At 37.2% G+C, this 17,035-nt stretch overlaps 2 protein-coding genes across 2 annotated transcripts; one reads left to right on the forward strand and one right to left on the reverse strand.

Moving 5' to 3' along the window:
• The first annotated feature begins 1,918 nt into the window (after positions 1–1,918).
• ATMAP65-6 (Microtubule associated protein (MAP65/ASE1) family protein) lies at positions 1,919–7,663 on the forward strand. Its single transcript, XM_089139528.1, is given in 12 exon segments — positions 1,919–2,683; positions 3,428–3,631; positions 4,507–4,773; positions 5,802–6,017; positions 6,098–6,253; positions 6,362–6,521; positions 6,596–6,747; positions 6,906–6,993; positions 7,071–7,144; positions 7,231–7,305; positions 7,399–7,526; positions 7,528–7,663. Coding segments are annotated over 12 exon segments (1,641 nt in total). The 5' UTR covers positions 1,919–2,611; the 3' UTR covers positions 7,577–7,663.
• A 298-nt stretch (positions 7,664–7,961) lies between these two features.
• Positions 7,962–14,261, reverse strand: LOC149000758 (hikeshi-like protein). The gene is made up of 3 exons (XM_089139529.1): positions 14,000–14,261; positions 13,436–13,910; positions 7,962–8,815 (listed from the first exon to the last, which is right to left on the reverse strand). Exons 1-2 carry the CDS (start codon positions 14,100–14,102, stop codon positions 13,450–13,452), a joined length of 564 nt encoding a protein of 187 aa, XP_088995655.1. The 5' UTR covers positions 14,103–14,261; the 3' UTR covers positions 7,962–8,815; positions 13,436–13,449.
• Between the last annotated feature and the right edge of the window lie 2,774 nt (positions 14,262–17,035).

The raw sequence follows: 17,035 nt of genomic DNA on the forward strand, positions 1-17,035 counted from the left end.
AGTAAAATGAATTGAAGGAATGTTTGAATGGAAGGTCAACAAATGTAATAATATATTATTTCTTAAGAAATGATAAATTCATTAATCAACAACATGTAGTTGAAAGATACAATTTTTTTTTCATGTCTTAGTTCTATTTTCGTGTAGAGAAAGTATCGTCATATTAGTAGACCATATAAACAAAGGGGAATTCCTTGAAGGTCCAAAACTTGATTGATCAATCCTAGAATCAGTTGTTTTGTATTACAACAAAATCAAAATTGATTAGAACATCAATTCACCACCAAATCGATATTAACACTAAAGCGAGGACGCTTTGGTGTTTAGTTAGTTTTCGTGTGACCACTTTCCTGATGACATCGTGGATCAAATCCTGGTGGAAAGTTGACTTAGTTCTACCCTGTGACGACAGAAGTTTGTAACATATGAATTATTTGTTTCTTGTGGATGTGCTTGTGGCTTCGTAATGGTAGTCTTCCGTGTAGAGACTGTAAAACAAGGATATCTTTGGTTCAAATTTCTTACCTTCCTTGGGTTTATAATAAAAGTTTAAGAAGATGTTCTATAACATTAATGTATGAGAGTTTCTCATGAATCATAACACATGAATGAGAATATGAAAAATATAATCAACACTAAATAACACATAAAATAAATTTACAGGACAATAAGAATTACTCATAAATAAAAGGAGTGAAGAAACACCTAGAGCATCTAATGCTTGTTGTAAAAAAAGCATTTTAATAAGAAGAATATAAAATTATGTCAGGTTACACCTCTTAACCATTTCTCTTTTATTATATATATATATATATAGCTTTTATTTGCTATAAACATCTAGTGTCTCATAATGTCAAGATAATAAATGATGAAACATCTCACTTTTTATATTAAATAAAAAAATTCCTACCAAAAAAGAGAAAATTATTAATTTTTGTTCCAATTAAAAAATAAAAACCATTATTTATAATTTAAAAAATACTGCTCTCTACCTACTTTGAACATTATATACAAATTATTTTACTTTAAGGACCCTAATGCCCAAAAAAATTGACAAAATTTATTTATTTTCTTAAAAATTAAAGAATTAATTTTGGTTGCATTTTATTCTTATCTCAAAATTCCACTTATGATAGAAAATATAACCATCCTCTAACTGCTAGGGTGTTACTTCATTTTCCCTATTAAAAACTTCAATTGAAGTTAGGTTTTATTTTAAATTTAGAAATAAAAAATTACAGTTGGACTAGTGGATATTGGTTCATATTGATTTGATCTGTTCAATAAAATGTTAGCAAGTATGGATCTGTGAAGATAATCGCTCGAATGTTCCCCTAACCTAACCCGGGAACGGATTGGAGGGAACCACAACATGGGGAATGTTTGTATCTCGTCACAAGACTCATTTGGAGTTGTGGGTCATAAGGCGGGCTTTAAGTGAACAGTGCAGCATGGGACATAAAGGTATTGATACCATCTAGGTGCAAAGAATCCTTGAGGTGATTGCAATGAACTAAATCTCACTCACTGAAAATCATCTCATGATACTAGTTGATATGATACATATAGATACGTTTCTCTATTAAATTGCATTAAAATATAGTGGTTAAAACGATACAATTATCAACACGAAGTGATACCCGTACTTAAAATCACTTGATCGATACGATACTTGATATCGATGCTGTAAACCATGCATGTGAGTATCATGGAAGGCAGAGTAGTGCATGTGAAAGAGGCTCCTTAGCTTCTTGTCTTAATGATTAATTACTTCTTGTCTTAATGATTAATTACTTTAATTAACTTAAAATGAATATTTAATTAAAGTGAAATTCTCAATTTTTATTATTATTTTTTTCTCACTCATTTCGACGGCGACGCTTCTACTGCCTTAGCTACCCTTCCACTTCAACAGAAGCTGTTAAAAACTTGGAAGAGAGAGCCCTGAGTTCACTCATTCTGTGAAACACGTTTTCAAGTTTAAATTTTTTTTTAGTTTTCGATTTAGTTTTTCCTGTTTCGTCTTCTTCTACGGTTTCCAAAAACCCTAGAGATCTCATTTCTCTCTCTTTCTTTTCGTGTAATTTCATTCTACATTCTGCTGTAACTCATTTGAAAACCCTAGTTCTCTTGGATGCGGTGGCTTGGCTTGTGACTTCTTCAATGGCGGGTTTTTGTGTTTTTCTTCAGAATTCTCGTGTTTTTGACTCTGGAGCTGTTACGTTTTTTTCAAGACACTGTAATGGAGTTTCTGTAGCTACAAAGTTCCGGATCTGACTGTTTAAACGGAAGGAGAGGGAGCTTGGGTGTTGCATGTTCCGTTAGACTTTTGGACTTGAAATTTGGAAATCTCAGCTCTGCTTTATAGTATCTCTTCTACTTTGAGCTTTGACTCCTTTAGTGTTGAAATTTTTATATAATTTGTCCGTGGTTGTAGTGGTTGAGACTTGAAACTTCTGGGAGTTACTCATTGTTGGTGGAAGAAGAGAGAGAAAAAAAAAATTGCCTTTTTTCTTTCTTCCTAACTTGCTTTCCAGAGTTCTGTGTTGTTTGCGGAAAGCTCTTGGAGTTGAAACTCTCAGAGGGTAGGGAAGCACGGTTTGGGTAAAAAATGCAGGTGCTTGGGAGTCCTACCAGTATTCAAGCGGACACCACTTGTGGTGCTTTACTTAGAGAACTTCAGGTATGTGCTTTACTTTTCTCACCCTCATCTTCATCTTCTTCTTTTCTTTCTTCTCGGATAGGTTCAAGCTTGTTCTTCTTCTCATCTAGTTTTTTCTGTTTTTTTGTTTTTTTTTTGTTTTCTTCTTCCTGTTTATTCCTTTGAATGGGCTGGTGTATGGTGTTTACTTCTGCATCGTCTGTAGAATAATTCATGATTGTTATGCGGAAATTTAGAGGAAGACAGAGGTGGTTTTGTTTAAAATTGTTAAACAAATGGTATCTTTTCCCTTCCTTCCCCCAATTTCTATTCTGTTTAAATTTTGAGGAAATATAGCATGATTATAATCGTTTTCTTAAGGAAATTGGACTCATGATTGCAGAATTATTCCACTCTCAAAAAAAAAAAAAAAAAAAAAAATCTTTTTTTCTATTTAATTAACTGAGAAGATATCGAAGGCAAGTGCTTAATTTTGTTCTTCGCGACTTTCCTTTCTTACTATCATGAGTTTTTCTAAAAACGATGATCTCTCTTCAGTATTTTTGTGTCGCGATGATGAATGAATCAATCTTCTAGTGTTGCTTGATTTCAACGTTTCTCACAAATTCCTGCCTGATAAATTTCTTTTCTTTTGCTTAGTTTCGATCATTAATTTCTATTTCCTTTAGTAGCCCAAGAATCTCCGTTCTTCTTTTTCGCACTTTTAGCCAAAAAGGGAAATTTTTTTTTTCTGAAATTTGTTTTCACCATTACTTTTTTGAGCAGCACATATGGGATGAGATTGGTGAAAATGAACTGGAGAAAGACCGTATGCTGTTGGAGCTTGAAAGGGAGTGCTTGCTAGTATACCGGAGAAAAGTTGATGCAGCTAGCAGTGACAGGGCACGTCTCCATCAGTCAGTTGCAGCCAAAGAAGCAGAGCTTGCAGCGCTTGTGGCTGTTCTTGGGGATCATACTTTTAATACCCAGGTATATCTCATGCGTGGAACAAAATCCAAATTATGGTAATCTTAGCTCTAGGTCTCCCCTCTTATAATTGCATGGATTGGACATAACTACATCTCCCTCCCTCTTGTTTTTTATTTATCTACGTTTTCTATCAGAGTTTCTGTCTCCAAGATTATGCTTGTTCTGTGGTACATATTTTGTGGCATTTGTTGAAAATCAAGGCTTATTAATATAAGGATTAGAAAGGAGGATGACTTTTACTCATGGAATTAAAAGAAAAAAGAAAAATGGAAAACAACATCCATTTCAAAATCCAGGATGTTGATTTCCCAAAGTAATGATGGTAGTCTTGAACTTGTGCCAATGTAGCACTAAGAATATTTCACTGGAAACAGATGCAGCTTAGGTTTGGTTAACAGGAAAACTAGACCTTCTTGGAAGTAGGAAATGCTCAATATTCATTGTTACATCTCTCACACTTAGACATCAGAATATGGAAGGGAACAATTAAAAGAAAAAAGAACAAGAAACTCCAGAAATATTGTCCAAATTAGGTGAAAACGGTGCTCCATTTAAGCCATGTGGCAAGTCCTAGATTGAAATTTTAATGCATGAGGATGTCACTATCCTGTTTAGTTTTTGTGCTCCACATAATATTGTATAAATGGACCACATGGTGCCAATTCTGCGAAATGTCACTGGGTAGAATGCTTGAGAATTTTAGTTCATTTTTTATTTAAAAAAATATAGTGCTACGATTAGAAGAAACAAGGATTTTATGTTTTTCATCTGGTATGATATGCCATCAGTAATAAAGATTCTATAGTTTATATTTGTTTTCCACATCATTTATCTCAAATCAGTCTACTGGGTTATTGATTTTGTGAAATTTACAGACGTTAAATGACAAGCGTTCTGCAACACTAAAGGAGAAACTTGCATCAGTCTCGCCACTGGTGGAAGATTTGAAAATGAAGAAAGAGGAACGCATTAAGCAATTATCTGATGTAAAGGCACAGATCGAGAAGATCAGTGGAGAGATTTCTGGGTTCAGTCAAATCAATGGTGCTGTAACCAGTGGTTTAAATGTGGAAGAACAAGACCTGTCCTTAAGAAAGCTTACTGAATATCAGACAGGTCTCCATAATTTGCAGAAGGAGAAGGTATTTATGGTTATCTTTCTTCAAATATATTTTTTTATTACATTTCTGCTTTATTTACCACTCTCCCTTAAGGATAGTTACAATTGTTATGCCTTGAAATGTGAGGCTTGTACTTAAGTTACTTGCTTGCATTCATATATTGAGACCGATATATCGCTTAAATGGTGATTAACATCTTTGCGTTGATATATTAAGACTGATGTATCACTTAAATGATGAGTTTCTTTGAGTTGATACTTTCAGATCTATCTATCAGTTAAATGATTATTAATTTTTCACTTAAATGGTAAAGTGCTCTGAGATGGATGGAAAATAAATGTAGCGTCACTGAATGTTTACCATTAGTTAACCCAAGACAATCAAGCGTGATCGAGTTGGTTTACTTTAAGATAATAAGATCTGAAGCAAAGAATGCTGAATATTGCGCCCCAATTTGCTTTCTAATTCCTGAGACCTAAATTCCTGCTGCTACAATATATTGCTATGGTACCAATCATTATCTTCTGGATGGTTCTAAGTTTCTTAGCTATTTATGCGATTATTCCAGAATAAATTGGAAGACCCAAAATGATCTTGCTTAGCTTGTATCAGAGATTGAAGTCTACTCCTCCTGCTCCCCCTGCCCACCCACACCTACACATAACTTAAAGTTATTTAAAAAAAAAATGAAAAAAAAAAAGCAAGAAAGAAAGAAAGAAAGAAAGAAGGAAAGAAAAAAAAAAGAAAAAAGAAAAAAAGAGAAGAAAACCCAACTCTAGAAATAAGCATCACAGTGCTTTAGGCTCTTGTTACTGGAGATTGTGGTAGGCAAATGTACACTGCCTGGCCCCTGCTTCACAACGGCTGTAAGTGAAGTACATCCAGCATTTTGCAAGAGCTCATTGGTTAGGCTTACACACTAAATCTTACCCCCTTCATATATATTGAAAGACCAAGCATGGTAGAACATGGAAATCCAATTCATTAGAATGGTCGTATTTGCATGTATTTTATTCAGCTTGTCTGATTTTTCAACACTTCTTTTGCAGGCTGATCGGGTCAATAAAGTTCTGGAATATGTAAATGAGGTGCATTCTCTATGTGGTGTGCTTGGACAGGATTTTGGGGAGACTGTAAGTGAAGTACATCCAAGCTTACATGAGACAGCTCCTGAACAACCGAGAAATATCAGCAACAGAACTTTGGAAGGTCTAGATCAGGTCATACTTAAGTTGAAAGCAGAGAAAAAAGCTCGTGTTAAGAAGGTAACACAAACAGATTAAAGACATTATATATATGTTGGTTCTTTCTTGTGGAAGTAAAACCCCTTTATTCAAAATTGTAGTTGAAAGACATTGTGGGATCATTGTTTGAACTTTGGAATTTGATGGACTCGCCTGAAGAAGAGAGGAGCCACTTTACAAGTATTACTTACGTCCTTAGATCATCGGAACCAGAAATTGTAGAACCTGGGGTTCTCTCCTTTGATATCATCAAGCAGGTTCACCTACCATACATTTTTCTCTTTTCCCTTTTAATTGACATGCAAACATCTGTTTCTATCAAAATTTTAGACCAGGATCTTTAGGTGTCTGCTTGTTTTCCATAGGCAGCTAGTGAGGTTGAGAGATTGACCAAACTGAAAACCAGTAGAATGAAAGAATTGGTCATGAAGAAGAGGTCTGAGTTGGAGGAAATATGCAGAAAAGCACATGTTGAGCCTGACATGAGCACAGCTGCGGAGAAATCTAGTGCATTGATTGACTCTGGTATGGTATCTTATCTGCCAGCTGCTGTTTGAAGCAAATGTTGTAGATACATTTCTGATGTTACTGTTATTCAGGTCTTGTGGATCCCTCTGAACTTCTGTCAAGTATTGAGGCTCAGATTACTAAGGTAAAAGATGAAGTTGCAAGTCGAAAAGAAATTATGGACAGGATAGACCGATGGCTTGCTGCCTGTGAGGAAGAAAACTGGCTTGAAGATTACAGCCAGGTAAGCTAGAGACTTACACATATGGTAATAGTGCAGTTGCATACTTGTATTTGCTAGTCGAACTTGATAAAGGTCATGGAGATGGTGGCATTTGTAAAGAGAATCATTTCAGATTTTTGATAATAAACTGCTCTAAAATAAGCAGTACTGGGTTTCAGGATGAGAACAGGTATAGTGCAGGAAGAGGTGCTCACATAAACCTAAAACGTGCGGAGAAAGCTCGAATTGCTATAACCAAGATTCCAGGTATTCCAATCTCCAATAAAATTTTCCATTGTCTGAGGTTCACCAATGTTTGCCACTAATCCAGTTCTTCATTTCAGCTATGGTTGAGAATCTGATAAACAAAACACTTACCTGGGAGGCTGAACGAAAGATGTCATTTCTTTATGATGGGGTAAGAATTATAAATTTAGTTAGCATGGCGTTTTCTTGAACTTACAGAACAGTTCAAAGATCCCTGCTGGGTGGTGTTATTTTCAGGTCCGGTTGGTCTCATTCTTGGAGGATTATAAACTAAGCAGACAACTGAGAGAAGAGGAAAAGAAGAGATACCGGGTAGGTGCTGATCCTGCAATTGCAATTAGAAATATTCTTGGATTTTGATTGCCAATATATTATAAATTGACCTTTTCCCTTATGTTTTGGCAGGATCAGAAGAAGCTACAAGACCTGCTCCTTACAGAGAAGGAAGCCATGTATGGGTCTAAACCAAGCCCCAAAAAATGTAACAGCTTTAGGAAACCAAACAGTTATCGTGCAAATGGGAATGGATCGATGGGTTCCACACCACGCAGGAACTCAGTTGGATGTGCAACACCTGAACTAATGACACCACGGTCTCACTCAGGGCGCCAAAATGGGTATTTCAGGGAAACTAGGAGATTGTCCACTGCGCCATTAAATTTCGTGGCCATTTCGAAAGAGGATACAATGTCATATGCATCTACATCTGTTTTTGGGTCAGAACCAGGGTCTCCTTCTTGATGTCAAATCCTTGGTCGAAATTGGTACGATTATCTTCTGCATATTGCATGACCCTCCAGCATCCTGCATGACTTCAAATTTTGGAATTTGACAGTGCCATGAAACAATTTGCATTGTTCTGCCCTTTGTTTTTGCAGGATTGGACACCCAGATGACTTACCGAATGCTGGATTGAAGCAGCGGACAACCTTGTGAATAAGGGATTGTACACTAGTGTTTGATTGTGTTTCGTGCAAGGATAGCTAGTCTAGAACTACCAGTTGACTCTTATTTCGCAGTATCAAGATAGAGGCTAGTGTGTGGAGATGGAATACTTCTGACCATGTAGTGTTGAGGATTGAATCATATGTTTCCAATGTACTGACGACATTTATGTTGTGTGTTTGTGATTGCTCTTCCTTATACATGTATATTTGTATCAGTGTGTAGCGGGTCATCTGTTAAGGCTTTATACTCCATTCTAGGGCTCATGTAACCTTCCACCGAATGCAATGACCATCGTGAATTTGTAGCACCGCAGGATCACAAGAACCAAACCTCATCAATGCATTCTCATGTTTCTTCGTGGACCATCTGTTTGAATCTGCTTTTGGAGCTGTTGATGGTTTCTGCGTGCAACCAAGTTTCAATTTTGTGCTATGTGAGGCGTTGCTTGCTGAGAAGGAATGGATTCCAAAGAGGTTTCAGCAACAGTTTCTTATTTTGTGATAGCCTTTGTCATGTGAATGGAGTTCTTACAGCATTTAGTAATAAACCCCCTGAAATTGCCTTTTTGATCACTCAAAAACAGAGTTCATCGAGTTTGTGAGCTTCCTTGAAAAGGATTCCAGAAGTTGCATTGAAAGGAATTTGAAGATCATACATGCATTACTCTGTTACTTAACTTAAGCAAATAAACTAAGCAAATAAACTGACCAAACAAACAATAGACTTGTGAAGGGATTGATATTACGTGTCCAACTAAAACATGTAGTTCCTCCACATTCAAGCCATGCCAGGCATCTTCGTCAATGGCCGATTGTCTAGCTTTACAGTCTAGTACTTTTGTCTTCAGGTTTCAGAATCCCATTGTTCCTCCAAACTGCAACACCATCCATGGAGTTAAACAAAGGTGAGGAAGGTCAAGGAAGCACTAGCGCAATATTATAAAACCCCCATGACACTAGTAGTCTATCAAGAACAGGAACAACATTTAACCGCTTTAATAAACAAAACAGAGACATTAGCGCTACTCCAAGGATCACTGTTTCCTGAACAGAGGTTTCACGCTTGCAGGTGCCAACATTATCAACTATCCAAGAAACTTATAGCAGATTATCCATGATCAACTATTCAACAAACTTATTGGATGTTGGCTGTCAACCCTGCAATTGATCATCTACAAGCATTCTGTTATTCAACCACACGGAAAACAGCACATCGTAAACTAATGTAGTGAATCCATAATCGACTACTACTAGAATATTTGATCCAACAAACTTAACAGAGGCATGTGCCATTCAATTCAGCTGCAGTATTGACTGTTCACTGCTCTTCAAGTGGAACCTCTCTTCTAGGGTTTGATCTCTCAAATATGTTTCTCTCTACAAGACACAAGACATAAGACATAAGATGTTCTCTGCATTCTATCATTAGCTACCCAGGATGGCAAGCAGGTCGGAACCTCTCTTCTAGAGTTGGATCTCTCAAATATGTTTCCCTCTACAATACACAAGACATAAAGCTTCCATATAGTCTCCAGATGTCCTCTGCATTCTATCATAAACTATACAGGATGGCAAGCAGTTCCTCCAACCAACCACCTCAAGATAGCTTCAAAGGGACCATCTCAAGATGACCATAATTGTATCAGGTATAGTCCGATTGGTTTCAGGATAGATAAAAAATACACTAGGTATCCTAAGCAGAGGGTGGACCTTGCTGCAATAATAAAGGTTATTGACTTGAATTTGGAAGAAATCTCCCAGCAAAAGCTGGGGTACAGCTTTGCATTTTTTGTCCTCTCCAGACCCCACAACGGCAGGAGCCTTAAGCACTAGGTACACCCATTACCCATCCTATGCAGACCATGTAAACTGAAAAAGTAAGCCAAGGACCATGCCTGTCAGTTGCCATACCAAGAAATGCATGCTCCGTATACAGCTTCTGGAAATCAAACATCTTTTATCTGTAAGAACCCAACCAAGTATACCGTTCAGAAAACAGAATCTTGCCAATCAATGATCAGCAATGATTAGTGAAGTACAATGATTCTTCCATGGAATACATGCAGACTCACTCATTATGAAACACCAAATGAATCAAATTATCATATTCTAGTGAATCCTAATCTCGGTGAATCATACATTTTTCACAAACTTTCAATGACCATGGGTAGCATCGCATACCAACTCTTAGTTAGGCACCAAGTTACTGCCAAAGCCTCTAGTTTGGAAGAATGTTGAGTATTTACTTATGAGGTTGATGAAAACATTATCATCAAGTTGTAGGTTCTGCTTTTCAAGCTTGAAACATTAAAAATATGTACACCTATTTCAATATGCCTTCCGAACAAATTGCAAACCAACTGATGTTTATCAGCAGACGATTCCACTCAACAATAATCCCATGCTGATGATTTTCCCAGATCTTGATTGAGTATTATAGTCCTATTTGGAAAGTTAGGAGCTTGATTCTAGAGATTAGTTACATAAAACTCTCATGAAATGGATGGCTTAAAAATGATGTCCTAATTGGATAAAAGGCGGATTTTGCTAAAATCCAACATAAACTACTGGTGGTACTGATATCTGATCCACCAACACACAAATGCACGGAAGGTTCATAAAGTATCATACGACTCGACTCAACACAACTCAGCCTTATTCGAAGTAAAGAGAGTAAGACTAATGGTTCTTTAAACCTCCATTGAGCTGTGTTCAAGCCATCCATGTCTTTCCTCAATTCTCCAAGAGTCATTTAGGTTTACCACCAACACTTTTAGCTCCTTCAATCTGAATCAAATCATTCCTCCATCTGGGAGCATATAAGACCTCCATTCACCATGTCCAAGCCACCTCAGACAACTTTCTTGCAGCTTATCATGTATCAGAGCAACTCCTTACTAAGCTCTAAGTTGTTTATTCTTCATCTGATTATTTCTAGTTTTATCACTCAGCAATCTGACATCCTCATCTCAATTCTACCAAAGTTATCTCCATGTTGTTTCCTTCCTGTCCAACATCCAGCTCCCTAAGTTATATGTCCGTCCTATAAGATTTTCGTTTTAAGTTCAAGGGAATTCATTGATCAAAGGACACCACAAAGACACCTCTCCACTTCATCAATCCTCTTCTAATTCCATGTACACTATCATCCTTTGTTTTTCCTTGCTTCTTTATGATTGAACCCAGTTACCTGAAGTATTCACATCACAGTATCACCCTATCAATTTTTGCCAGCACAATACAAATCCTATAGTTACTACAAGCTACAAAGCATTTAGTCTGTATTATTCTCCTTATCTAAAAACATTTTGACGCCATCACCAATCTCATGATTTTGACTTTAACATTTATCCTTGCTACTGTTTCATCCACCAAACAATATCATTAGCTAAAAGCACAGACTAAAGGCAGAAATATGAAAGAGATAACACACTATGACATTGTCAATACCAACAATAGCTAAAATCTGTTGACCTTGTCTGGACTATCTGTAGTCAATTCATCTATAACCAGGGCAATCAATATAGGCTTATAACTGACCCTTGATGTAACCCAAATGTCCGCCCACTCTTCTTATACACCATTATACATATCTTCACATATGTGAACATTTTCCCATGAAACATTAGACCATGATACTAGGCCAACTTACTCTCTAGAGGCTCTATAATAAGTTGTTCTAGACCAATAAGTCCAAATGGAGAAACTTCTTACATTCTATAAAAAAATTTGATGTTCCAAGAAATTAATGACTTATGTTGTTGATCTTCTTCACATAAAACCAAATTGATATTTGTAATATTAGTTTCTTGTCAAGTTTATATACCTCTCAAGTTATTCCAAGCTTGTGTAAGCCGTATTTTTATAAATCTGAACCATAATGCTACTCCTCCATTCGCATGCAATTTTCAGTTTCTCATTCCTGTTAAACAACCAACTAACCAAGAAAATCCACAAATTCCTAAGGACTTCAACCCCTGTTGTCTTACCTATTTTTATGCAGCTAAAAGCTTCATTTACTTCAGGTACCTGATTATACATGTATATCAGGCATGTAATTTTTTTTAATGTTTATTGCAACCTTCTGAAACACTATTACTAGTATCACCTCTGAAACACTATTACTAGTATCACCTTCAATTAGTGGTATGCAGCATGTACAATGGAAAAACCTATTTATGGCCCACTCAGAATAAACCTGAACGGAGTTGAAATCAAACAGAATTCTAAGCTGACAAATTTTTTGTAGTCCAGTCCCTTTGTAATGCCAACTGATCCAGGTGATCAGACTGGTCAAGCAATAAGTAGCAAAACCACTGGCTCTTGTTCGACTCTTCATGGTAGGCCATCTTCTGATTTTAAGATATCGAGGCAGGAGGGTGAGAAAAGATACAAAACCCTGTTTGCACCCGTTCCCTCACCAACATTAAGTTCCTTTCTTTGCTTGCTACCAGGCTTGAAAAGTCTACGGAAAACCCTGACTAGGTATAACACTTCGATGGAAGCGTGACGCCTCACCTCACTGAGAACATTTTTAGTAGGTAACAATAGGTTTCTTCCTTACTATTACATATCTAGTTTCTTGATCCCAAAGAAGCATTGGTAAAGACACATATTGCAGCAGGCCACTGAATCACCAATTTCAAAAGTTGTCTATCACCCTTTCCCTTTTACATCATTGTTATCTCCAAACACTGATAAACTTCCATTTGTTTCTTTAGATCCTAGTTCAGTATCCTTGAATAACATCAGACCAGAGCACCAATTTTTCTTTCAATTGACAGCCATGTAAGAGCCACAACTCTATCAGAGCTCCTATCCAAACCTGGACCCCAAAATGCTAAGCTCCAACAAATTCTTAACAAAACTCCTCTCTATGCTCATCCTAATTCACCTGCATTGGCACTGCCATCAATTCAAAGTTTACTTCAACTCTCTTAAATAAAATATATGCACTCCTACAAACTAAAATATTATAATACAGTCAAATAATTTTTTCAGGTATCAATCTAGTCTGATGTCTCTTTCTTTCCAAACAAACGGTCCAACCATTTTAAAAGGATATACATGCAAAACAGAATTCCAGAAGTCCATCTAACAGTTATAACACACAAAACTTGAGAAACATGTGATAGAGATCCTCAACGCACAATATACGAATCCAAAGTTTAAAGAGTAGTCAGCTTGCAGCCTAACTTGAGCATTCCTTACGCAAATGAAGGGAAGAACAACTAAGTATCATGTTGAAGGATGCCAAATTTACCATGAATATAACTTGAATTGTCTGAAGCAAGGTTCAGCACCAAGAAAGAGAGCAATATTGAAATGATATGGGAATCAAGACTAACCTCTAAAGCAAGAATAATTCAGAGAAATAAATTTATGTAAAAAATTAATTTTTCCTTCATTCATTCTTCCAACGAGAATAACATTAAAAAGCCACATGACCCAGTGATTCAAAATTCAAGTAATCGACTCGAATGGATCATGAATACCTATTATACGCAACTCATAACACGAAACCCTTCAAGTACTCGGGATCCTTGGTGGCTTTTTCCTGAAACTTCTTGAACCACCGATCCAATATATCCATTGGTACCACAAGCTTGCTACCATCGACACCACAGAAGGACTGCATGAAGTTGAATAGATTCTCCCCAACTTTGAGCGCCAAGTGTTCGATTCTTTTCTGGGCAGTAACATCAAGGGAAGGTAACGAAGCAAGGTCCTCAACAGAAACACCAATCTTGGCAGAGAGAGGGGCACCATCCGCAGTAAGCTGCATCTGGCCACCAGGCTCCGGCCACTGAAGGGTCAGAACTGCAGAGGGTCGAGCGATTGAGACAGCACCGCTGAAGACAAACGGAGAACCAGGGGATTGTATATACACGGCAAGGGCTTTGTCTGGTGGGAGAGTATAGTTATTAAGTAAAAAGATACACATCTCTCCAACCTGATCATACGCTTCACCTGCGCAAGATTAAAGGGATGGTTTCGGATGAGAAATTAAGCTAAGATTACATTTTGGGTTGCAGAGATTAAGGAAGAAGAGTAATTACCTACAAAGGTGTTCATGTCGAGAACCCAGTGGAAGGTATCGATTTGGGCGAATGTGGAGATGTCCATGGGAAAGCTTCGGTTTGGAAATAACACTCCAAACATTGTTGTCGTTCTTTGGCTAGTGATTCCAGCACTGCCTTGTGGTTCAATGTAAGCAAGCTGAGTGATTCGTTGCAGTTGCAGTTGCAGTCGCAGTGAGAACCGAAGAAGGTGTTCGATCCTGGGCTTAAGAGAGAAAGGAAATGTCGAAAAAGAAAAGTCTAGTAACGTCCAGATGGATCTGGAACGATCAGCCACATGTGACTAAAAGCTAGTGAATCGGCCGATTCCAGTATTTTTAGGGAATCGGGCCTACTCATCCTATGGCTCCACATCAGTTTTTCTTTTGTTACAAAATTGGTTTTATATCAAATGTTACTTCCTCCCTCAATAAGAGTTGTACCCCAACCTCTTGATTAAGAGGTGTTGATCTTACTAGTAGAGCAATTTCATATTGACTTGTCAATGTAGGGTTAGTAGAGTGGTAAGATCCATACTTTTCAGTGGAGAGGTCATGTGTTCGACCCTTGTGGACGACAAACATCCCCAGAGGATGTAATCAAGGTGCGCGCAAGCTGGCCCGAATGAACCTTAGATACAAAAAAAAAAAAAAAAAAACTTTACATTGACAGTCCAACATCACTTTCCTCCACTGAAAGGCCAAAGAATCTAGTGCATTTGATAGTAGGCTCTAGCTCAGAATTTGGATCTTCTTCATCCGATCTTCTTCATCCAAGCCTCTCGTTATTTTGGCCTCCTTGGTTGTCAAATGGCTGATGGATAGAAAAGATAGCAACTGTTGGATGTTAAAGTTGAAATGGAATCAAACTTTTTAATTGTTTCAACATTTAAATCCAACAGTTGCCATCCTCTTCGGACGCCTATCACGCTTACAGTCAGAAGGACCGCACAGACGAGAGGCTTGGATGGGGAAGATTTGGATCCTTCTAGTTCGTTTGCTTTCATAGTGTATGTGCTCATCAAGCAGTCAAATTACATTATCAGAGATGTTGCTCCAATTAATGTTCGTATTTGAGTTCACTTTTAAAGTTTGAAATTGAAAATTCAATACCAACCATTTGATTGGCATCCATACTATTATGAGACGCTCACAATGCATGGATGCAAAACTTGTAAAGGAAAGGTGGTGGCTGAACGCTCATAGAAATTCTACCATTATATTTGGTAGGATTAGATTTGGATCGTCCATTAAAAGCTTTTATATTGAATTCAATAAATTTAATGGCAGGATTTATCTCAATGCGATTCAACCCTATTTATGCCTAATGTAAAATCCATCTAGATTTTTTTCTATTGTTATTGTTGTTGGAATCTACCTACCAATATTTTTACCAAAAATAAATCCCAACTAAAACTTTTGACCCTATAAATAAATCCAAAACATGGCACACTCACCTCATAAGAGTCTCACTGTGTGAGCAGCTTAAGCTTTAAAAATGGCCTGCAAGATCCTCCCTGCTACCATTTGCATCATCTTTCTAGTTGTCCTCCTTTCCTTCTCAGGTAGTTTCTTCAGGTCTTCAACAATGGAATTCATATAAAATCTATGGTTTTGAATGCTTTAAGTTTAATATTCACTTCTTGTTCATCTTCTTGTTGGTTGTGAAACAGTTGAGGTGTTTAAGGTGAAAGCTAATACCTGTGTCATAGAAAGTTGGACTGACTGCTAATCTGATGAGCTTTGTCAGGCACAATGCATCCTTCGCCATGGACCTAATGCTCATGGCTATTGTAACACATCCACAATAGGACCTCCTATTGTAGTTTGTGTCTGCACCATACCTTGTTGATCAAATTTCATGCCCAATAGTAACTCTTAACCCTAATCTCATCTTTCTCTCATGTCTATGTATGTTTATAGACAAAGTTTCAATAAAAAAAAAGGGATATAAGTTTCTATATGGTATATCAACTCTGTATTTTATTGTTCTAGCTGACTTGTTCACAATTTTTTTGGTTTGAAACTCAGATCCGTATTCAACTAAACTGGTTGGATAAATGACCCTTTTGATGATCCACAAGTATCGAAATGTCAAAATAATTTTGATTGTTTTTGGAAGTAGCAGCATTTTGTTAAGGTATTTTGTAAAATTTGCTTTTGGAAGTGAAAACATTGTGACAGGTTTACACAAAATTCTTATGTTTAAAGTATCAAATGCCATGACTATCCCTCTCTAAATTTTTTTACTTAAACCCATCTCATGCCTAACTTTTGTTCGAGAAACATATGCATTAGAATTGTTTTTTGAAATATAAATTTTCATAACCTTCAATTTATGTTTCAAGAGTCATTTAGACAATCCGCTACAATTGTTAAGAATTAGCCCATCTAGAAATATATTGAACCGACCCGGATATTGGGTAATCACCTAAAGCGCTCTCCAACCAAGTTGGACGAATTGAGGTCCTGCACAAACACAAAGAAAGAAGAGTCCGGCCTAGTTTTGGCCGGAACGAACCCTCCGACGCTCAAATCAGCCTAGGAACAACAATGGTTCTTGGAGGGTCTCAAGAACGTAATGAGTAAGTACTCGGATGAAAGTTCTTGTTGACCTTCTCCAGTGAAGGGGTCAGGTTCATATCGAAGAGGCGGCGCCTTATCGTCTGTTGAGAGTTTAGACGCCCTTTATCCACACACCACAGCATCGCCTCCCCAAAACTGGATTAGATAAATGAGTCTTTATGCGACTGACTCTTCTTGACTTAGTCAAAATGTCTTCCAGAAATGCTGAATTGGATATAGATGTATGTTTTTCGGAAGTGTGGCACTTCTCCAACGAATAATGAACTGCCTAAGAGGGGTATTTCCGAAGAGATGGTTGGGCCTTCTTTGGGGATGAGGTGAGCCATCCAACATTGGGACGGTGCTCTTACACAAAATTCTTATGTTTAAAGTATCAAATGCCATGAGTGTCCCTCTCTAAATTTTTTACTTAAACCCATCTCATGCCCAACTTTTGTTTGAGAACATATGC

Source organism: Hakea prostrata, chromosome 11 (assembly GCF_041222555.1).
Source record: "Hakea prostrata isolate BN-2017 chromosome 11, UWA_Hpros_2, whole genome shotgun sequence".
Lineage (NCBI taxonomy): Eukaryota > Viridiplantae > Streptophyta > Magnoliopsida > Proteales > Proteaceae > Hakea > Hakea prostrata.

Coding starts and splice junctions, on each gene's coding strand:
- LOC149000758 (XM_089139529.1), bottom strand. CDS start 14,102: ATGTTTGGAGTGTTATTTCCAAACCGAAGCTTTCCCATGGACATCTCC. Junction 13,911..13,999: donor CGACATGAACACCTTTGTAG/GTAATTACTCTT, acceptor AATCTTGCGCAG/GTGAAGCGTATGATCAGGTT.